The following is a 23,482-nucleotide window of genomic DNA, read 5'->3' as shown; positions in this document are numbered from 1 at the left end:
ACTTAGGTTTAAGTGTGGAGCCCCTCACATACCAACTTTTGATATTTTTTGTTTAAATAATAAATATTTGGGCACCCATGAATTTTATATATTAAAAACTAATATATAAATGTTTCACACCTGAGCCTAAAATACCTAACAACCTTATATAATCATCCTCTTATATATATTAATATTAATATTTTATAGAATTATAGATCATAGATATAAAATAAAAAAATTTAATTAAAAGCCATTATTTTACCTGTCTTTCTCCTGATTTCGAGAATTGCATGATTGGACTATAACGCATGGACAGTCCAACAAGATTATCTGCTTGAAATGATTTGTTTAAAGACTAGGAATGGCCAACACTCCATTTAAGATACCGTAAAGCATTTGGAAAGCTCTGGCTTGCAAGTTCTTCTCTTCCATGTATGCTAAGAAATCTAAGTTTCTTTCATTTTTCTAAGACTTCTCATATAAGTCTCATTGATAATCGAATTCCATTGAATACATTTTATGGCGTCATAATCATCCTGTCAATCAAAAGCAGAAACCCATGAAACTTGGATAACAAAGAATGAAAATGTGTTTGCATTTCTTGTTCCACCTAATTAACATATAGACTATGTTTCTTACCGAGTCATTAGTCAGTTTATCTTTAATTTCCTCCTGTATCCACAATCGGCTATGCATCTTAGGCTCATTGGAGTGCTCATGGCGAACAATATTTTTGCCCATTTCTTCAATATGATCATGCATCCCCAAGTAAACAAACTCGTTGCCCATTTTCCCGAAATGATCATATATCGGAAAATTTGACCCAGTAGTAATAGTAGTAATAAGAGATCTTTGCTCAAGAACTCTCAAGCCATTTCTAGCACGAAATCCACAGCCTTCGGGTGCTTCAACTGCTCTTTCTTTTTCCCAACTAAGAAGATTTCTTTGTAATGCCCCTCTAGACCAATGAAGCTTAATTCCAGCTTCTCAAGAGTATCCTTCAATGGGATGGTTTTTAGTCTTTCCAAGGCATCTATCCATTCAAGATCTGTTTTACCACAAAGAAACGAGCCCAAAACTATTATGGTTAAAGGAAGACCGGCGGCATAACATACCACATTTCCTGAAAGCTCTTCATACCCTTTAATGGGAACCGCTTCTCCAAAAGCGTACCTACTAAAGAGGCAAATAGCTTCCTCATCCGATAACAGATTGACATTATGAATCACGTTCACCTGGTGTGCAACCGGCACTTGCTCGTCTCTTGTTGTGATGATGACTCTACTTCCCCCTTTAAACCTTTTAGGCTCGCCGGCTAACGCCTCAAGCTGTTCTACGTGATCCACATCATCCAGAACAACAAGAACCTTTCGACCACACATCATCTTTTTCAGCATCTGTTTCCCATCATGAACAGTATTTACTTTGATTTCTTCATCAGTTATGACATCTGACAGGATTTGTTTTTGCAATTTCTTCAAACCAGATAAAGAAGCTTTTGAAACGTCCCTTACATTCTCAACAAAGCTTTTACCTTCAAACCAACTCGATATATGTTCATAAATAGCTCTGGCCAAAATTGTCTTCCCGCCCCCTCCTATCTCCTTGATCCCTATCATGCGAACATCATCAGAATCAGTTTCCAAAGTTGATACAACATCCTTTACCCGATATTCCATGCCTATTAACTTTTCATGAGCACATGAATCAATGAAACGTAATTCTAATGAAATCTCTTGAACAACGTTTTGAATAAATTTGGCTTCATGCCTGTATATATGTAAAAAAAAAAACTAATTCAATATAGCTTATTCATAAAAAACTCGATACATCAGATCTAAAACATACATGGTGATAATTAAGGGAGGCCTAGAGGGTGTGAAACCCGATTCCGGCCTAGGCACCATCTATTTAAGGGCACAAAATTTTGAAAAATTTATATATATGTGTATTGTATAATGTCTTCTATACTAATTTCGGGAAATAACTAATCCTACTAACTAAATAGCCTAAAAATCCTATTAACCATAGAATGATGACATGTGAAAAAATCAAAGCGCAAGATTAAGAAAGAGAATTAGTAGAAGCCACATATCATCTTCTTATAGTTTTAAGAGGATTTTTAGGCTAATTTTTAAGAGAATTAATCATTTTCCATTAATTTCACTTGATTAGTTAGTGCCTAAAATATAACTATACAAAATAATCTATCAAAACATTTATTTATATTTGAATTTGCTAAGGAACGGGGCACTTTTTTATTCCTTGATCAGCCGGGATACCTAAATCCTCAGGGCCGCGACTAGTGCTAATCATATATAGTATTAATCAGTGCTAATCATATATTGAAAAGATATGAAAAAGGAATGGCATATAGTTACCCATCAAGAGTGTTCTTCAACTCCCAGCCAGCCAAATCAGCTGCTTCTTTCAAAGCCCCTCTCCATTTGCCAGCAGCCTCATCTTTTTCATGTTTGGAGAATGCTTCTCCAACTAACCCTGATTGCTTCCGAACTTCAGAGGGCTCAACATCATAAAAGACTGGGTAAGCTCTCTGATCATTAGTCTTTTCGCATTCCATGATCTTCACCAGCTCATCTAGGCACCATGATGAAGAAGCATAGTCCTTGGAGAATACAATGATGTAGAATCTCGAGTCTTCAATAGATCCCACGAGTTCATTACTGATTCTTTTCCCTTTCTTAATTTTTTCATCATCTTTGTAAGTGATAATGCTCTGGCGCTGCAGGGCATCATAAAGATGGTCAACAAAGCCTTTGCGAGTGTCTTCACCTCTAAAGCTTATAAACACGTCGTACTTGTAGCTCTTTTGAACTACTGAAGTTGAAGTAAACGCCATTTAGATGATTAACCCTTTTGTGAGGACCAGTTTAAGCTAAACTGGAGCTCTCCAGCGACATCTGGAGAGCATGTGGAATTGTCCGAAATATTAGAAGTCCAGTTGCATTGTACAGGTTTAGCAACTGATGACTTCCTCCTGTTGAGATCAGATGACTAGAATCTGAAGACCTTCCAGCTGAAGTCAAAGACAACAAATGGAAGACAGAGATTGGCAATGGCAGCGAAGCCCAGTTGACAATCTACCAGATCAATCAACCGGAGAATCCTCCAGTGTAAATGCTCTTACAAAGCTTTACACTGATTACGAGGAGGACCTTTTACTCTACATCCTTTTAACCAGGCAATGATATTGTCTTTGGATAAAGGTGCAAAGATGTAGAGTGGTTGAATAAAGTAACCTTTTGTCTTACTTTATTTAACACACACAAAGGGTTATTTAAACAATACTTTTGTGTGCTGTCAACCATATTTGTACGTCGAAGTTGAGATCCCCATGCTCAATCTTCGACTATAAATAGAGGTCCTTGCACAAGCATTTTCAGCAACTTTGCAAATACATATATTTTGCAATATTGGTGAACTTGTGCAGTATTCTCTCAATCGCAAAAAGGAACATTTCACAACTCTAAGTGTTTCGATTGTTTAGGAGAATTTCCAAGTTTAGATCAATTGTAATTCATGGGTTGTTAGGATATTTACATTCATGTATTATCTTGGTTCCGCAACAACCTTGTATTTTATTTAAACAATAAATAAATAAAATACACTTGAAAATTACATATTGTCTCACCAGTTTACATACTTGTCATTTATATTATTGCAATGTATTAATTTACATATTCTGTCACCTTTATACATTAACTCCAGTTAACCTGGTACACGATCAATCTAAACTGGTCATATCCAGATTAATTGATCGTGTTGCAAAGTTCACTCACCATCGACATAGAGGTGTCTGTAGCACCCATCAAGTAATAGTTGGGACTTACAAGTGGTATCAGAGCAGGCAGGTTGAATTGTTTCAATTCTATAACCTAGGTCTGCTTCGATGGCTGCTGAAGGTGAGAATGGTTCTGGTCCAAATGAATCTAATCCTAGTATTGCTACTCCTTTAAATACTAACCCTCCACCTCCTCCTCCAACTCCTGGAGCTAACCACGTTCCTGTACATTATTCCAACTCTCCTGTTCCCAAATTCGACGGGAATGGCGAGACATTTGGTACATGGAAGGCTAGAATGCTCTTGCATTTTGGTGGGATAGAGAGGTATATGTTGAAAATTCTTAAGGATGGACCATATATACCCATGTCCAGTGGTGTCAGCCCTCTTCTCGACCCTACTGGGAGAAGAGGCACCAGGGAAAAATCTGAGGAACATTGGTCAGATGAGGATCGCAGATTGGTTGATCTTGATACCAAACTAAAAAACATGATTCTTTCTGCTATACCTGAGGAACTAATTCCTACCCTTGTGCTATTTCCAAGTGCAAAATCTATGTGGGATGAATTAGTTCTCCAGTTTGAAGGAGGAAATGACACCATTGTCACTAGAAAGGTTGCTCTTAACAAGAAGTATGAATCCTTCTTTGCTCTTCCCAATGAAAGTTTGACTGGTACTTATACCAGATTTACTGGCCTAATTAATCAACTTAGAGGCTTGGGAGTGGAGAAGGATAAGGATATTCTTCTTGAAAAATTCTGTGATGTTTTGCCATCCAAATGGGCACACATGGTTCTTGTCTTAAGACAAGGAAAGACCTTGCATAGCCATACTCTTGCTTCCCTTTATGGAGCCTTCAGATTCACTGAAGATAACGATGCTGCAAGATTACTAGCTGAGCAAGATGCTTTAAACCATGCTCAGAGTTCCAAGGCTGCCAACTTTCTGGGCAACCTTGTGCTGCTTTAATGTCTACTGAGAATGTCCAGTCACATTCTATGAAGGAAACGTTAAACAACTTTCTGAACTCTGGCCTGACCACTAATCTCAGTGATGGTTGTGAGGAAACTGACGATGATGATCTGGTAGCCATGATTGCTAAAACCTTTAATAGGTTTAAGCATAAATCTAATCGATTTAATGGGTCCAATAATGCTTCCAGTTCAATTTCTATGGATAAGGCTAATCTTACCTGCTACAAATGTGGTAAGAAAGGCCATTTCATGAAGGAATGCAGATCTAGTCAGATGAACAACCAAACTGGTCCTATTGTCCCAAATTTTGTTAAAACTGATGATTATAAGGCCAAATACAAGAAACTTAAGGCCCAGATTGCTCTCATGTCACTTGAACAAGATAACGAGAAAGAAAAGAACAAGTGCATGATGGCTCAAACTGAAGGGAAATGGGAACTCTCTGATGATTCATCTGATGATGAAGAAGAGATTAGAGATGTGTGTTTCATGGCATTGGAAAGTCAACAACCAGTGGTGAAAGATGATGTTGTGTCAGGAAGATGGGTTGACATCATTTTAAAGAAGGTAAGGGATTATGATGTCGAAATTGATTCAGAATTGAAACTGGATATTGCTGAATCATTGAATGATGACTTGTTATTTGTTGAAACCATGAGAACTGACTGTGAAAGATACTTAGAAACAGTTTTGGTTGAATTAAACAACATGAAAAGTCAAATAAATGATTTGCAAAGTGTCCAGTTGGCTCTTAAAGAATCAGATTTGAAAAATGAGGCATTGGAAAGAGATAACCAAAAACTGAAATTTGATCTTGAAAAGGAACACATGGTTATCAATTCATGGGTACAAGCATCTGGTAAAAATTATGACGCTTTTTCTAAAACCATTGATGCTCAAAAAACTGCCTGAAAATCTGGTGATCTTCAGATGGCAGCTGTTTTACCCAAAATTCACCAATTGCCAGAATCTGTTAGAGTTGAAACTCCTTATGATTCCTCTGACACTGTCAAATCTGAATCCACTAAGACCAACCCTGTTGAGGTCAAAACTGGAGCCAAGAAGGCTAAAGCTCCAGTTAAAAAGGAATCTGGTGACAATCCTTTGTCTCATAAGTCAAATAAGTCCTCAACTCAAAAGACTAAAACCCCCGCTGAGCCCAAGTCCATAGACCAGCAGCCTGATGATAAAAGCATTTTGTTAAAAATGGAGAATCAACTCCAAAATTTGTCAAGGCAGGTACAAAGTTGTACTGCCAGAATTAAAAATTTGGAAGGAGGTGCATCTTCTTCAGTTGAAAAACAAAATGTCAAAACTCCTCCTCGAAAACAAAAGATAAAACAATCTGCTCTGAAAGGAGCAAACATCGAAAAGAAAAAGGAGGTTAATGTTCCACTCAAACCAATTATCTTTACTCCAGAAACTGGAGAGAACCCTCCAGTTTCTTCATCCAGTTCTACACCCAGTCAAGCACCTGGGACTTCACAGAAGAAGTCTAGTGGACCCATCAAGAAAAGATGGGTTCACAAAAACAACTAATCACTTACTTGGGTGTGCAGGGCGATCGAAAGAAGAATATTTGGTATCTGGACAGCGCAGCTGGCCGGACTATGACCGGATGTAAGCCCCTGCTGGAAGAGTTCACTGTCTGCGATGGACCAGCAGTGACATTTGGTAATGATGGAAGTGGGAAAACTGAAGGATATGGTGTTGTTGACAATGGGCAGATCCAGTTCACAAGAGTTGCATTTGTCAATGGTTTGAAATATAACCTGATAAGTGTCAGTCAACTTTGTGATGATGGATATAGGGTACTGTTCGACATTGCTCAAGGCACTGTTTTTAACAAGGATTGGAAGGTAGTTATGATTGCACCAAGAAAAGGGAATGTGTACATCATGGACATGGATCCGGCTCCAAAAGAGCATTGTTTCTATGTCAAGGCTGATGAGAACACCAACTGGTTGTGGCATAAACGGCTATCCCATCTTAATTTCAAAAATATCAACAAGTTGTCAAGGAAACAACTGGTTGATGGGATACCTTTGTTCTCCTTTAAAAAGGAGAAGCCATGTCCAGGGTGTGAAATGGGCAAAAAGAAAAGAGCCAGTTTCAAGACCAGGCAAAATTTCAGTATCACTGAACCTCTTCACATGCTTCATATGGATCTCTTTGGTCCAGTGAATGTTCAAACTAAAGCTGGTAAGAATACACTTTAGTTGTGGTCGATGAATACACCAGATTTTGTTGGGTGGTATTTATCAGATCAAAGAGTGATGCACCTGGTGAAATTATCTCTCTCATCAAGCGAATTGAACTCAAGTATACCAAGAAAGTGTGTCAGTTGCGAAGTGATAATGGTACAGAATTCATGAATAAAGAATTGGAGACATTTTGCACTGACACTGGCGTTTCTCAAAACTTTTCGTCAGCTCGTTCTCCAGAACAAAATGGTGTGGTTGAAAGGAAGAATCGCACATTGATTGAAGCTGCCAGAAGTATGTTATCTGAATCTGGTCTTCCCACCTGTTTTTGGGCTGAAGCTGTGGCAACTGCTTGTCACACCCAAAACCGGTCAGTCTATGTCAAAAGACACAGAAAGACTGCCTATGAAGTCCTCAGGAATCGTAAACCAAATATTGGATACTTCCATGTATTTGGTTGTCCAGTTTACATTTTAAACGATTCCAGTCAGTTGGGAAAATTTGATGCAAAAGCTGACGAAGGTGTCTTTGTGGGGTATTCAGATATTAGAAAAGCCTATAGAGTTTATAATTATAGACTCCAAAAGGTACATGAGACAATTCATGTCACATTCGATGAATCAAATGAAGCTATCAACAAAAGACCAACCCTTGATTTATCTTCAGTTGTCCCAGTTGATTTTGGTGTATCTGATCAGGTTCATCAATCAGTTAGTACACCAGTAAATGTTTCCAGACATCAAGTCTTGGAACCAGTTAAGGAAAGGAAGAATTTCAGTGACACCTCATTTTATCCTTCTATCAGTTTTAACCTACCTGAAAAATTGGTAATTGGATCTGATGTACGTGCCACAACAACATCAGAACCAGTTCAAGCTTCTCCAGTTCTTCAAGATATACCTTTGTTTGAAGAAAATCATGTTAACTTCAGTTGACACTGATGATGAAGTTGAAGTAGTTTGGGCTGATCCTCCTCCAGTTGCTGCATCTGTTGGAGATCGTCAGGTATCTTGCACTGATGTTGTAATATATCAACCTAGTCAATACACTAAATGGACTGCTGCTCATCCCATAGAGCAGATTATTGGCAATCCAGATAGTGGGGTTCGGACTAGAAGAGCCACAAGTGATCAATGCTTGAACGTCACCTTCCTATCACTGATTGAACCAAAGAAGATTGACGAGGCTATGGCAGATCCAAGCTGGGTTGAAGCTATGCAAGAAGAACTCAACCAGTTCGAAAGGAACAATGTTTGGGAGCTTGTTCCTTGTCCTCCAGGGTTAAAGAGAGAACCCATTGGAACGAGGTGGGTCTACCGGAACAAGATGGATGAAGATGGCAATGTTATAAGGAACAAAGCAAGATTGGTTGCCAAGGGTTATTGTCAAGCAGAAGGTGTTGATTTCGATGAAACTTTTGCTCCAGTTGCAAGACTTGAAGCCATCAGAATTTTCTTGGCTTATGCTGCTCACTTGCAATTCAAGGTCTTCCAGATGGATGTAAAAAGTGCGTTCCTGAATGGCACATTGGAAGAAGAAGTGTATGTTACGCAGACTCCAGGCTTCATAAATGAAAAGCATCCACATTGGGTATATAGACTGAACAAAGCTTTGTATGGTCTTCGACAAGCCCCAAGAGCCTGGTATGATACTCTAACTAAACATCTTCTCAAAAATGGTTTTCAAAGAGGTGCAATAGATAATACCTTGTTCATCTTGAAAGAAAAAGGTAATATCTTGTTGGTACAAATTTATGTTGATGATATTATATTCGGGTCAACTGATGATGGAATGTGTAAAAGGTTTTCGAAAATTATGTCTCAAGAATATGAGATGAGTTTAATGGGTGAATTAACATTTTTCTTGGGTTTACAAATCAAACAAACCATGGATGGTATTTTTATTAACCAAGAAAAATATGTCAGAGATTTGTTAAGAAAATACAAATATGATTCTGTCCCATCAAAAACCACACCTATTTCAGCTCCATTAAATTTGGACTCTGACCCAAATGGCAAACCAGTGGACCAAAAAGAATATCGTGGAATGGTTGGTTCACTGATGTATTTAACTGCCAGTCGACCAGATATAATGTTTGCAACATGTTTATGTGCCAGATTTCAAGCAAATCCAAAAGAATCACACTTGCATGCTGTTAAACGCATTTTCAGGTACCTGAAAGGGTGCCCTAGCCTTGGTCTTTGGTATCCCAAAGGCTCAGGGTTAGATCTAATGGGTTATTCAGATTCAGATCATGCAGGTTGTAAGATTGATAGAAAATCCACAACTGGTGGATGTCACTTCCTAGGGGGAAAACTGGTGAGTTGGACCAGTAAGAAGCAGACTTCGGTCTCAATGTCTACTGCTGAGGCAGAATACATTTCTGCGGCCAGTTGCTGTGCCCAGATTCTCTGGATCAAAAACCAGTTGCTTGATTATGGTATGAAATTCACAAGAACCCCAATCTTTTGTGACAACACCAGTGCAATTGCTATATCTCACAACCCAGTGATGCACTCAAAGACAAAGCATATTGATATTAGGTATCACTTCATTCGTGATCATGTTATGAAAGGAGACATTGAAATACACTTCATCCCCACTGATAAACAGTTAGCTGATGTTTTTACAAAACCTCTTGATGAGAAAACTTTTAAACATCTCATCAGTGAACTGGGTATGTTAAATCCTCATTAAACTGGAGAGGCCCTTCAGTTGAGGATGGTCCAGGTGATCCTTGATTGGTTGGAGATTGAACGCCTTGATGTACTCAAAGACTAGTCATTGATCAAATGGATCACTTTTTTAGGGGAAAAAGACTCAAAATATTTTTCAATATAAAAAAAAAAATTTGTTTTTATTGAAGAATGCAACTGAAAGTCATCAGTTGAAACTGGCATCTGAAAAATTTCTCCAGTTTGCTAGTTTGGTCTTGTCTCAAAATGGTAGTCAGCCAGATTTCATAACGTTATGTTTTACTTGGTGGATACTTGTGACACGTGATGTTACTTGAGTGCTAACCTCGCACTCACAAACGTCACCTGACATGTCTTACGTGTCAAGACTTTTTGGTGAAATGTACTGCACTTTTTATGGGTATTGATGAAGTTAGTGGGTGAGTGGGAATACCAGCCGTCGTAGCATTAAATGCTTGATGGGAGGTATTAAATATTTTTGAACTCTCAAAATTTCGGAAAATCACTTTTTACAAATTATTTCAAACTTTTGGGGACTAAAAATATCTTTTCGTATATATATTGGCAATATTTTACTGCCTATATATACCCCCACTAAATATCCGTCTCATTTACTTCACTCAAAATTCCTTTCATTTACTCTTCCAATCATTCACAATTCGAGATCCCTTTCTCCTTTCTTCTTTAAGTCTAAAACCCTAAATCAAATTTCACAAATAGCTCCTAAATCATCTTCTTCTTCATCTCGTTCTCATGATGTGAATCTACTCACTGCTGAGTACATTCCATCACAAAATGTTACTCGTGCCACTGGTGCTCCCATAAGTTCTAAACTTATAAAATTAAATCCTAATAATCCAATGGCATCACTTCAAGGGCTCCAGGCCGCTGACTCTCTTATAGGGAGAATCCAATCCTTTCTCCGGATTTCTCCCCTCAGCGATGCCTTCTCTTTGAACCCAAACAAGTTGTTTCACGACTACTTGTGCGAGTTCTGGTACACTGCTTCTCTTTCTGAGGACTGCTCATCCATCTCCTTTTCTTTAAAGGATGGGTCAGTCCCGTGTACCATCACCACTGAAACGTTGAGGGAAGCCCTTAACCTCAACTACTGGAGACAAAATGAAAATCCAGTGGTGATCTCCTCCAATATAAATTTCCGCCAGGTCTTCCTTGACATGGGTAATAAGGAGATGGTGGAGGGGGATGTTTTGAAGACCAAGGGGTCCATTACAATGAAAGGGCTTTCACCATCCTGGAAGTTCTTTATGGTCCACTTGGTGGAAAGTTTGGGAGGGAGTTCTGGTGGATTGGACCAGATAAACTCCTTCCAGGCAGAGATGGCTTACTGCCTCTGGAATGGACTAAGGGTGGATTTTGCTGGTATTTTGTTCAGAAGTCTGGTGTTTAAGCTGAAGGGCAACAGGGGTCCTTGTATCCCCTTTTCAAGATTCTTGTCCCTTTGTTTTATTCAGGTTCTAGGCAGAGAAGAGTACAACAACACACAATCCTTGTTCTCTGTGCCAGAACTGTTAAGGAATCTGGACAACCTGGTGTCCACTTCTGATGAAGTCCAGATGTCCCCGAGAATGATCTTTGCATTCTCTAGAACTGATGCACCACAATCTGGTGAGTCAGAAAGGCAACTGGGCGGGCCTCAAAATAATGAGGGACCCACCGGTTCGTCTACTGGAGCGGTAACTGTGGCAGAAGCGGGAGTCCAGGCGATTCCTAAAGCAAGAAGATCTTCCAAAAGCAGAAGGAGATCCAGATCTGGACTTGCTGCACCTGACCAGTCACAATCTGTGACTGTGGTCTCTGAAGCCGCTGCCGGTGATACTGCAACTGAGGATAGAGCAGTTGTAGTTGAGGCACCAGTCACCTCTGTCCAGGGAGAAGATGCTTCGGCAACGGATCCTAGAACTGATGATACCATTGAGGCAACTCAAACTGGTCATCAGGAGTCTAACAACTTGTTCAGCCACCCCCAACATTTATGGATCTTGGCATAAATGAGGGTGAGTTTCAGCTTGAGTCTTCGGACTCATCTGAGACGAAATCTGACCAGGAGATGGCTGATGCAACTGTACTTGATCAGCTCCCTTCTCTCCTTGGTCAACCCCAAGAACCACATGTTTCAGTTTCCCCAACAAATGTACAAAGCTTAGATATACCTCCAATATTCGCCTCTCGCCAACTACCTTCTTCTATGGGTGTGCCTAGAAATAGACACATCCTAAGACCACCGTCGCCGTCGTTCACACCTGAGCATTCTCAGCATGAACGACACATTGAATCTCTTCCTTTCATTTCTACAACCCCTTCTCTTCTATCAACTGATACTACTGCAACTGGAGAACCAAATATTGTCATACCTCGTCCAGTTGCACCTGTAGCTTTTTTGGCTGGTCCAGTGACACCTTCCCCTCAGTCACTGGAAAGCCAATTTGTGTCTTTTCAAGCCGATCTCTCGAACCTTCTCGCAAGGGTGGAAGAGATTCAAAAGACACTGGACAAAAACACCAAGTCCCTCTCCAGGTACCAAAAGGATCATATGCAGAATGTCAAAGTGGTTGACCTGGGGATAAACAAGTTCTCAGCTAATGAGGACTTGGTGTTTGGAAAGTTGAACGAGTTAGTGGAATCCTCCAACCAACTGGCAACATCTTTACGGGAGGCGTTCGCACTAACTCAATCTGGAGTCACATCTTCAATATCCAACCTGCTAAACAGTACTGTCAGATCATCAGAGGTTGATATTAAGAATCTGGAAAGGCAGGTGCAAGATCTATGTAACAAACCTGGCTTAGATGTGACAGAGCTTGGGAGTCAGTTGGCCTCTTCCGTGGGTCTCAAGATTGAAGAAACTTTGGCTGCCAGTGAGAGAAGTTTAATTGAAAAGGTGATGTCTGAGATCACCAAGATTGCAGCGCCCCAGGTCGATCTCACTCCAATTACATCTGAGATTGATCGGTTGAGGTGCAGTCTGGATACACTGGCCAGCAAAGTGTCTGAACATTCAAATGCTATATCTGATCTGACCACTGAAGTTGGCAAAGGAAGGGAGGTTGTTTCTGAAGGTGTTAAGGAAGTCCATGCAACTGGGCTCTCTCCAGATGATCTCTCAATACTCAAACAGATTTTAAAGAGTCAAGAGCTGACAAGTGAAAATGTTATGACTCAGTCTCAGGAGATCAATCATCTGTGGAGGACAATTCGCATGATTTGTGGAGTCTTCAAAGAGTGCAATACAATGCAATCATGGCAGCCTCTAGATCGCTTGCCCTCTAGTCATGCAGATTTTGAAGCCATCAGGCAAGGACTAGATGCTGCCAAGGGGGAAAGGTCTATACATGCCCCTCGCACTCTTGTGGAGACTTCAGGAAAAGGGAAGGAGTTAGTGGTGGCTACCAGTACTGAGGCTGGTGAGCAGGAGTTTGAGGTGTTTGATGATGTGGTGAAGGGGAGTGTTGATAAGGGAAAGGTCATTGCTGATGAATCTATGGAACCGGCCACCGATGCACCAATGTTGATTTGTTGCCTCCAGTTACTGAAAGCGAGAGTCAGAAGTTAGCAAGAGTGGGATACCTGGTCAAGGAAAGGAAGAAACAAATGAAGGTGAACCAATTCGAATCAAGAAGAAATCTTCCAACCCCTCTTGTTGATATCACTGATGCTCAACTCCTTGGCTTGACACTTGTTGAATACAAGAAGATCAAAGAAGATCCAAGAATAGTCAATGCACTAAAGGAGATGCTTGAAGTTGAACTGGACAAACACTACCAGGATGATGAGGCTGAACTGGATGCTAAGTGTTTGAATGTGTCGGTGGAGAAGGCCAGAGAGATTAGGTCTGAAGGGATTCTCAAGAGGACTGAGCAGGTAAAGAAGGCGGTCACCAAAGTGTTGAATCCACCCAAGTCCAAAGGAAGAAAACAAAAGGCTTTGCCAAGGGATGCAAATCTGAGGACTTGGGTAGAACCATCTGAACCCACAACTGATGATATTCGAGCTGCTACACAAAAGCTGAGCACGAGCAAAATTAAACTGACAAATGAATCTGAAGCTCGCACATATTTGTCAGATGTACAGCGTCGAAGGCACAATAGAGGCAAGATTACTGATGTTAAGGTTTCGATCAAGCCTGGTGCTAAGCATTTTGTTGTTGAGGTACAATACTTTGGTGGACCTAAGAGAACAACTGAGAACCCGGATGTCCATCAGTATGGTCATTCCGAACATGTAGAGATGTTGAGGTTACTGGAAGGAAGGCAGAAGAAGAATAAGGTTGAAAAAGGCTGGGAGTACGTATTGCAAAATCTTATCAAGTTCAAGGAAAACATTGAAGAAAGATTAGGCCTTGATCTTGAGGACACACAGCCAATTTCATCAGTCACAAAAAGAAGGAAAACTGGCGAAGGGCCATCTGTTTAAGTTTTCCTTCTAACTATCTGCTTGTATTTTTGTTTACTTTCTTGTAACTTATTTGTAAATTTTGTGTATATACAAGTTGCCAGATTGTAACTCACAAGTAAGATATCTGATAAGATCTACATACAATTAAAACAAAATCCAAGACATTTGATGATCTATAAAAATGTCTTCGAAACTTAATAGATTTTATCAAACTCAGGTATTTCAAACTTAAACTTGTATAGAAACAAGTTTGAAAATACCTGACAATATTTCAGGACAATTAGGGGGAATTTGTTAGGACCAGTTTAAGCTAAACTGGAGCTCTCCAGCGACATCTGGAGAGCATGCGGAATTGTCCGAAATATTAGAAGTCCAGTTGCATTGTACAGGTTTAGCAACTGATGACTTCCTCCTGTTGAGATCAGATGACTAGAATCTGAAGACCTTCCAGCTGAAGTCAAAGACAACAAATGGAAGACAGAGATTGGCAATGGCAGCGAAGCCCAGTTGACAATCTACCAGATCAATCAACGGAGAATCCTCCAGTGTAAATGCTCTTACAAAGCTTTACACTGATTACGAGGAGGACCTTTTACTCTACATCCTTTTAACCGGGCAATGATATTGTCTTTGGATAAAGGTGCAAAGATGTAGAGTGGTTGAATAAAGTAACCTTTTGTCTTACTTTATTTAACACACACAAAGGGTTATTTAAACAATACTTTTGTGTGCTGTCAACCATATTTGTACGTCGAAGTTGAGATCCCCATGCTCAATCTTCGACTATAAATAGAGGTCCTTGCACAAGCATTTTCAGCAACTTTGCAAATACATATATTTTGCAATATTGGTGAACTTGTGCAGTATTCTTTCAATCGCAAAAAGGAACATTTCACAACTCTAAGTGTTTCGATTGTTTAGGAGAATTTCCAAGTTTAGATCAATTGTAATTCATGGGTTGTTAGGATATTTACATTCATGTATTATCTTGGTTCCGCAACAACCTTGTATTTTATTTAAACAATAAATAAATAAAATACACTTGAAAATTACATATTGTCTCACCAGTTTACATACTTGTCATTTATATTATTGCAATGTATTAATTTACATATTCTGTCACCTTTATACATTAACTCCAGTTAACCTGGTACACGATCAATCTAAACTGGTCATATCCAGATTAATTGATCGTGTTGCAAAGTTCACTCACCATCAACATAGAGGTGTCTTCAGCACCCATCTAGTAATAGTTGGGACTTACACCTTTTAGTAGTAAAACTAATGAAGTGTTAAAGATCATTTAATTAAGGCAAAACAAGTGGTAGAAATGTAAAGGAAAATGATTGACTGCTTAAAGGGAAATCAAGGGGCCGGGCGGCTGAAAAGAAAAACAGATAGCGATAGGTTAAAACTATGATTAAGGTCAAACAAAATACGGAGTATTACTTAGGCTTAGTTAACTATGTAATAATTACAATATCGGTCCCTTTACTATACACTTCAGCTTAACACAAATTGTTATACCGTAATGTTTAACAACCCTCAAAAGCATAGACTATTAAGAATTGTTAGGCCTAAGCCAGATTCTCGCTGCCATACTCACGTTCTCAAAGCCATAGTGGCACGGCCACGTTCTGAAGACGGGAGAAAAGGTGAAGAAAATAGGGCCCGCAAGCTTACAACAGCTAGTCTTCCGACACTCCAAGATCTGCAAATCAAAATGAATAACACTCAAGATGAATGATACTCAAGAGCGTATGTGCTATTAATAATTGTTATAGCATCAGTGATGTAAACATTTTGGGAGTCATAATTGTTTTTGCTGTCTAGAACTAATATTATTCTATGCTTGTTGATCCGATAGGATTATTGGTTTTCTTTATATGTTACTTTATGTGTTGTTTATGATCCTATCATTGGTTTTCTCAATTATATGGGCTTTAGTAGGAGTGTTTATTGTTTTGGTGTGTAGTTTCTTCTTTTTATCAATACGTTATTTCGACATAGAGAATTTTTTAAGTTTAAGGATAGAGATTCTGTTTGTACAACTTTCGACACTCTAATATGGACTCCAAAGGCATTTTCCATCGAGGATGATCACGGTTGCTTAATCTGCGATCAAAGATGGAAAACACTCACATTAGAGTGGGTGCAGATAAGAATCTTTGTGAACCACCTCCGGTATGAGAATAAATATGGGATTTTTGTGGTGAAAAAGTATGCCGTGTCATTAAAAGAGAGTGATGAGAATAAGGTAGTGTCTTTATTATAGTTTAACTTACTTTAATTTGGTTATTAATTATGTTGTATGGCCAAATTTGTCAGAGATACGACACCCTTCTGAAAATACCATCCTTAATATGATGTATCATATATTGATTTCTAGTGATAGTTGCAAAATACCATCCAAAAATACCTTATGAGGTGATACTAATTAATCTGCTTTGGAGACTCAATATGGAAGTTGGAACTCTCAAACCGATCTAATTTTCAATTCTTACAAATCGTTTAACTTGTCAGATAATGTTTTTCATTGGTTTAAATCAGGGAAAGATACAAATTTAAAATGTCCATATGAGATTAATGATGACAAAGTAGAAAATGTGTCCATTTATTTCACAGATAACTAGAGAGACATAAGAGCCCATTACATAAACTAAGACCAAACATAAAATAGTGTGTGTGATGGTAAGGAAGCAATGAAAATAAAACGCAATGGCATTTGGGTTTGCCTGTGTTGTTGTTCTTGTCTCTATAGCTAGCACTGCTACTGTAGTTTTAAGGGCATCTGGATTTTCCTTTGATGTTCTTCTTGTCTTTATAGCAAGGGCATTCGTGCTTGTTCCCAAACGTATTCGTATCAGTAGTGGTAGTAGGCACACATTTGCAGTTGAGGCAACATATCTCACAAAACTTCATGCACTTTTCTGGAAATCCTGATTTCAAGCACCTTATCTTACACCTGTTTCTACAGAACACTTTAAGAAACAAAGACCATCCCAATCAATTGTCAGACAAGCGGTCAATGTGTAAAACCAATATATAATGTGGGTTGAAACTTTCAGTCATGGTTAAAAAAATTAATTAATAATATTAACAGCAATTGTTGTTCAAAAATAATAATAATAATAATAACAGCAGTTCACTAAATAGCTCATGTGACTAATTTAGTCCTCATATGATTATAATTAGCTATATATATTTACATAACCATAAAGTGGTTTTTGACCATATTTTAATGTAGGCAGAGTTAAAAATTGAGAGGCCGGTCAACCCGGTACCCTCAAGGTGACTCTAGCTGGCTCTATGGGCTATCGTTAGGATTGCCCGTTATAACGAAAGGTTAACTAGCGAGATACCTTGCATATTGGCCAAGGAAGGTTGAAGGAAAAAGGTGGCAAGGAAAAGGGATAGGAACACTCCAAGCAAGAAAATTTTCCTCATTTGGTTTTTTGGCCTTAAGATTGGAATTGAAACTCTAACAAAATGACTAAAAGCTAAGAAAAAGTCAGATGTAAGCTTGTTTTTCTTGCTAGATAGATATAAAAGAATTTAATATGTAAATATAGAAGTAGAAAGGTAGTTCTTAGTAGTTGCAGAGTAAAGAAAGGAGTTTGTTTTTATAATGTTAAGGAAGGGTGGTAAAAGTGATGAACTCAGAGTAGGTGAGTATTGCATATGGAGTGATTGTTGTACGTTGAGACTAAGGTTGCACACGAAATTTAGGCAGCTCCAATGTTTGTGGATCCATATTTTTGTACAAGGGTATGTGTTCTAAATGAATGGGTAAGAAAGTTTGAGTACCACACTAACAAACATGACACATGAAGAGTAAAACAGGCTAATTTTCTAATATGGGTCAAATGGGTTGGGCCAAGCTAATTAAGTGATTGTTATCTTTTTGGACTTTTTGATTCAGTAGATACTTAGGCCATACAACTATACAAGTATGAGTCGAGCCCATGCTACGGGTTTGATAAACGGTTTATTGCCTAAAACTTTCTTTCTTTATTTTTTTTTTCTTAACAACAAGTTAGTTAATTACATCCAACTAGGCGGTATGCAAGACTTGAAACACGCTTACCTGAGATTAAACTCAAGACTCTCGAAAACCCTCTTTGTAATCCACTTCTACAGATATAGAAAGTAATATTCGGACCCAAATAAATTTTTTCAAGGTCTAAAACCTTATCAATGGCCCAATGGGCCACCTTTAATTTATTTTTTAATTTGCCTATGCTCTAGATCGTTAACATCTATTTAGTTTTGTACCGTCATTAGAACTTAAAAATAAGTCATACAAGATCAACTAGTTACCAAGACGAAGTCGTTTGACCTAAAAAAGGTCTGATAAGGACTACATATTTAGAAGTTTTAATGATCTAAAAAAGTGGTTCAAAAAGTATGATGCTTAGAAGGAACGAAAAAGGCTGGATGATCTGATGAGTTCAAATCAGAAAGTACATAGAATTTCTAAGCAATAAACCTATTTGATATGTAAAATTCCACCAAAATATATATACAAATGGAACCTTTATACATAAGCCTTTGATTATATATTTATAGAATTTTGGTTTAGTAGATAACTTATGTAAGTGTGACTACAAAAATGCTTATATAGCTTTTAATATTTCTAAAGCAATGTGACAAAAACAATTCGATAGGAAGTTACGAACTTAATCTTAAGTTTGAAATGATATATATGACCAAACAATCTTGCACAACATATGAGGAAATCTAACTTTCTTATCAGCAACAATAGGATGATACATTTTCAAGATCAGGAAAGGTGTAGAGCATCTCGAAGGTTAATTTTGTGATCTTTTCAAGTCTATTTTGACGTTGTTTGGAGGTAATATATATATTAAGTTTGGAGGTAATTCATGTAGGCGGATAGCAAGATTTTATGCATATAAAGTTTAAGAGTTAAAGCTAATAATATAAGTACATAATAGTATAATCTATATATTCATATACCAAATATTTTTTTCTCGTTCCCTCGAAATGTTGCATTCAATTTCAACTCTTGTATTACTGCATACCAATTACCACCATACTTTATAAAATTAAGTTGCCAAACCAACTAACAGATGAGCAAAATGTAGCATAAATCGAAACAATATAATAATAATAATAGCAATAGTAGCAAAGTCGACAATAGTATCACAAAGTTACAAGAAACTGCATCCGCACAAAAGAATGTATACAGCTACGACAAGTACAATGCAAAAGTTCTCAACCATCAAGTCAACTCCTCAAGACTACATAGAGCTCAACTCGATGGCATAAAAATATTCATCTCTAGAGTACCGAGTAAATAAGAGCACATCCAAAAACAATGCTCCCAACCATTGATCCCATCTTCTGTGCACCACTCTGCAATGTCAATGCCAAAAATCGGGTCACAAAAAAAATACATGGTTCATAAACGTGCACGAAAGTGAACATAATACTAAACTTTGGGCCTCTAGCATCGCACATGATACTTTTTGTTGCGCACTTAGTATATCAAGGGTCATTGCATAAAAAATTCATTATAGCTTCATTATATAATTTGAATGATACACTTGAACCATAAGTTTTAGGAACACAGTATTAAAGTTTGTTTTATACAAGGACATTGAATGTTTTGCTTACAATACAAGTTATCATCATAAAAGTTTGTTGTATACTTTTATCTTTATTGAACAGCAAAGAAACCTTCATTAAAAAACTAAAAAGATCATGTTTTCTACTTCTGTCTTTATACTGAACTTTTAAAAATAACAATTTTGCTGGGTTTACCCTTCTATCTTACAATATCAATATGTTTATTTTTTATTAAATCTATTTTACTTAATCATTTCACTTATAAATATTTCACCCGTTACCAATGTGGGTACGATTCTAATATTGTTTAAGAAAGAGATCAACAATCATAAGAAGTTCAACATAATTGTACAATACTTGAAAGTCATGCAAGAAGACATGTTGTAAAGTCATGTAACAAGACAAGTGGCCATTCCAAAAAAATTGTAACAAAACTTCTTAAAGAAAACAATTCCCAAGGATCTAGATCTCAAAAGGTATTGAAATTTGGCACTTGCCCATACCAATGAGTAAAACTTCACACCAAAAGTCAAAAATCCTTAACCTTATCCGCTTGTATTATCTTGGGCTAATCTTAATTCTTTAAGGCATTGGAATCTAATTTAGGCGCGCATCATCTCATCACCCATATATATATATATATATGCACTCGTATTTTGTTTTTCAAACATTCAGTCGGAATACGACATAGTGAAACCTCACAATATAATGGTGAAACTTTACACGTACCCTAAACAACAAGATGTTAATCATGTCCCGTTATAGGTATTCGGAGGAAAAACACAAGGTTTGTCATCCTTAAAGATTAAAATCAAAACTTAGGGTAAAAAAAGAGTGCCTCTGACCACTTGGGTTCGTATTAGAAACATAATCTAACGTAATATATATTGTCACACACTTAATATTTGTTTAACTTTAACTTTAAAAACATACTGTAATAATGAGTAGTTACCAAGATCTTTTTATTTGTTTTATAAGACAAATCTACTCTACTCTTACGCTATTCAATGTCAAGATTGAACCGATTTCCTCCCAACGAGACAAGAGTCCAAATGTCCAATGATACCAAGATCTAATTTTTCTTTTTTAATAGAGGAGTACAACTTGTGTAAGGTTCTCAAGAGCAAATGTACAAGTAAACAACACATTATTGCAATTTGTACGTATATATCTAAAAAACCAACACGACACACGTGATCCCTACCTTCAAAACACAAAATCCAACACACTAGACAGGCTCACATTAGCTAGATTTTGCTCCAATGGCTAACGTACGCATAATAGCTAAATTTCTAATTTCAAAACCCACAAACAAAAAATATTCCTGATTTGAAAAATACTGACTACTTTTTGTCTATATACATAAACTTTTAACAAAATGTTCAGATCTAGTAAAAGTTATATTAATAAGGCGCAGTTTAGCAAGTAGCTATGGAAGATTGCTAAAAATGCGCATCTTTGTATGTAAGCTATATATGTATATGTATTAATGTAATATACTAGTTAGTATAGATCAGATCTGGAAAGTGTATGTATTTACCACGTCAGTAGCAGAAGGTGCAGGGGACAGATCAGTGGAGAGCGCCGGAGAAGGAGCTCCGGTGGGTGGTGCCGGTGGGCTTAAAGCCAAAGGAGATGGTGCAGCTACTGGAGTCACACTGGGAGCTGAAACTGGGACCGGAGCAGGTGGGGAAGCTAGAGGCGCTGGCGGTGGAGTGGCTGGTGGTGGGGTGGCAACTGGTGGTGGAGTAGCAACGGGTGGTGGGGTGGCTGCTGGTGGTGGTGAAGCGACGGGAGGTGGGGTGGCTGCTGGTGGTGGTGATGACACTGGAACGGCAACCGGTGGTGGGGTGCTCACTGGTGGTGGAGTGCTCACTGGTGGTGGGGTGCTCACTGGTGGTGGGGTGGAGGAGGCTGGTGGTGGTGATGTGGTGGTTGGTGGGGCAGGGGTGGCGGTGGGGGAAGATGCCGGAGATTGACCGGCGGCAGTTGAGATGACAATGCAGATGAATGCCGTGAGAACGGCGGCGTTGTGATTCATGATGGCCTAAGTTAATGTTAAAAGGAGAGTAGTAAAACCCTTAAAAATTAAGTGAAGATATATAGTGGTAAAAGTGTAAAAAGTAAAACTTAGTGGTGAAAGATTATAAAGAAGTTAAATTATGAAAAAGTGGGAAGTGGAAATATGTGTGTGTGAGAGGGATAGATACAAGGGGTGTATATATATGGGTGAAAGTGGGGGTGGGGTTGTAAAATATTGGTTGCTGGTGGTGTGGGGCTAATGATAGTGTGGGTTACAACAAACTGTTGTTGGGAGGGGAAAATTTGATCAAGTTATTAGTTACATTGATAGAGAGATCAGAGATTAATCCAGCAAGTTTGTATCCAAATGTTACAAAAAAGAATACCAAAAGAATTATTGTAATTAAATTAGTTTATGGGTTTTGGTTAGTGTTGTTTACTATAGTACTAACCATTTGGTATAGGACATTCAACTAGTCAAGCCAACTATATATTAGTTGTGTTAATATGCGGCTTTAGGATCATTTAGTCCTACTTTCAAATTTTCACAAAGAAAATTTTTCTTATTTTAAATGGGTTTTTGGTTTTTCTCTAAACCGGATGTGAACAAAATATGTTCCCTAGTCTGAAGATGGAGGTTTTCCCGAATAATCAAGTTTCCTTTGAAATTAAAAATTAGATGTATAAAAAGACGTATCATTAAGCATACAATCACCCTTCATAACTAGATCTATCCGGTCGTTGACCGGGTTAGAAACAATATATAGTTAAGAATATACGAAACATGTTAAACTTTATATACAAAGATAAAATAAATTGACAAAAATGCAAATATCCAACTTTTATTATTAACATGTAACATAAAACGCTAACCCTATCAACCCTAAATCCATCCGCCAACCAGCCAACTTGATTATTTTAGGTTGGTGAGTTAGTTTGGGTTATCTGGTTAGAGGTTCGGATTAGTTTTTTGACCCAAAATTTATCAAGCTAGATATTTTCAACTTGTCAACCCGAACTTATTAACACCCCTATACAAATAAAAGACATAAAAAAAATATTATAAAAAATATCAAAACTTAAAATTAATCCGTTAACCTCCCAACCCAGCACCCGTTTAACCTATCAACCCTAAACCCATCCACCAACCTGCCAACCTGATTATTTTAGGTTGGTTAGTTAGTTTCGGATTATCTTGTTAGTAGGTTCAAGTTAGTTTTCCGATCTAAAATTTATCAAGCTGGATATTTTCAACTCGTCAATCTGAACCCGACTTTATTGACACCCCTACACGAATAAAAGACATAAAGAAAATTATAAAAAAAATATCGAAACTTGATGGGCACGTATGTTACTAAAATCGGGTTAATAACAGTTATTTTAAACAAATACGTATATCTGATAAGAAAACGATGGATTGAATTTTATTGCATTGTCGGGCATCGGGTTTGCACGGCTCTGGTCGGGTTTTGACCCCTGCTCATGACTAACACTGCTATTGTCACCGCCACCATCCGTCACTGTGTCACCACTGCCACCAATCACCAATGCCGCATTGCACTGCTACCCTTTAGTGTAATACTAACAATTCAAAAATATATGACTTGAAATATACTGTATTTACTTTTAAATTAAAAATATCTATGTATCACACACTGAAACCCGATCGACCCCGAAAGCCAAACCGTCTAAATCTTTCTACCCATTAACTTAGTTTTTTTCGGATCGAATCTGAGTTGAGTTTTCAACCCGACATCCTGAATAACTTTTTAAAGTTAATAATAAATGATATTG

The 23,482-nt window shown here is 37.9% G+C and overlaps 2 protein-coding genes across 2 annotated transcripts; both read right to left on the bottom strand.

The window, feature by feature from the left end:
* Nucleotides 1-848: 848 nt before the first annotated feature.
* LOC122601438 (disease resistance protein RPV1-like) lies at nt 849-2,842 on the bottom strand. Its single transcript, XM_043774195.1, has 2 exons — nt 2,364-2,842; nt 849-1,752 (listed from the first exon to the last, which is right to left on the bottom strand). Exons 1-2 carry the CDS (start codon nt 2,840-2,842, stop codon nt 849-851), a joined length of 1,383 nt encoding a protein of 460 aa, XP_043630130.1.
* Nucleotides 2,843-19,179: 16,337 nt separating this feature from the next.
* Nucleotides 19,180-21,848, bottom strand: LOC122600527 (classical arabinogalactan protein 9-like). Its single transcript, XM_043773256.1, has 2 exons — nt 21,207-21,848; nt 19,180-19,453 (listed from the first exon to the last, which is right to left on the bottom strand). The coding sequence occupies exons 1-2, from the start codon at nt 21,705-21,707 to the stop codon at nt 19,379-19,381; spliced, it is 576 nt and encodes a 191-aa protein (XP_043629191.1). The 5' UTR covers nt 21,708-21,848; the 3' UTR covers nt 19,180-19,378.
* Between the last annotated feature and the right edge of the window lie 1,634 nt (nt 21,849-23,482).

Source organism: Erigeron canadensis, chromosome 5 (genome assembly GCF_010389155.1).
Source record: "Erigeron canadensis isolate Cc75 chromosome 5, C_canadensis_v1, whole genome shotgun sequence".
NCBI lineage: Eukaryota > Viridiplantae > Streptophyta > Magnoliopsida > Asterales > Asteraceae > Erigeron > Erigeron canadensis.
Note: the sequence above shows the minus strand (reverse complement) of the source record. Positions and strands in the feature narration are given on the sequence as shown.

Bases quoted from the DNA above. Each gene is read 5' to 3' on its own strand.
- LOC122601438 (XM_043774195.1), bottom strand. From the start codon at position 2,842: ATGGCGTTTACTTCAACTTCAGTAGTTCAAAAGAGCTACAAGTACGAC. The intron at 1,753-2,363 runs GTAACTATATGC...ACATATATACAG, and splicing joins TTGAAGAACACTCTTGATGG to GCATGAAGCCAAATTTATTC.
- LOC122600527 (XM_043773256.1), bottom strand. From the start codon at position 21,707: ATGAATCACAACGCCGCCGTTCTCACGGCATTCATCTGCATTGTCATC. The intron at 19,454-21,206 runs GTAAATACATAC...TTGACATTGCAG, and splicing joins CACCTTCTGCTACTGACGTG to AGTGGTGCACAGAAGATGGG.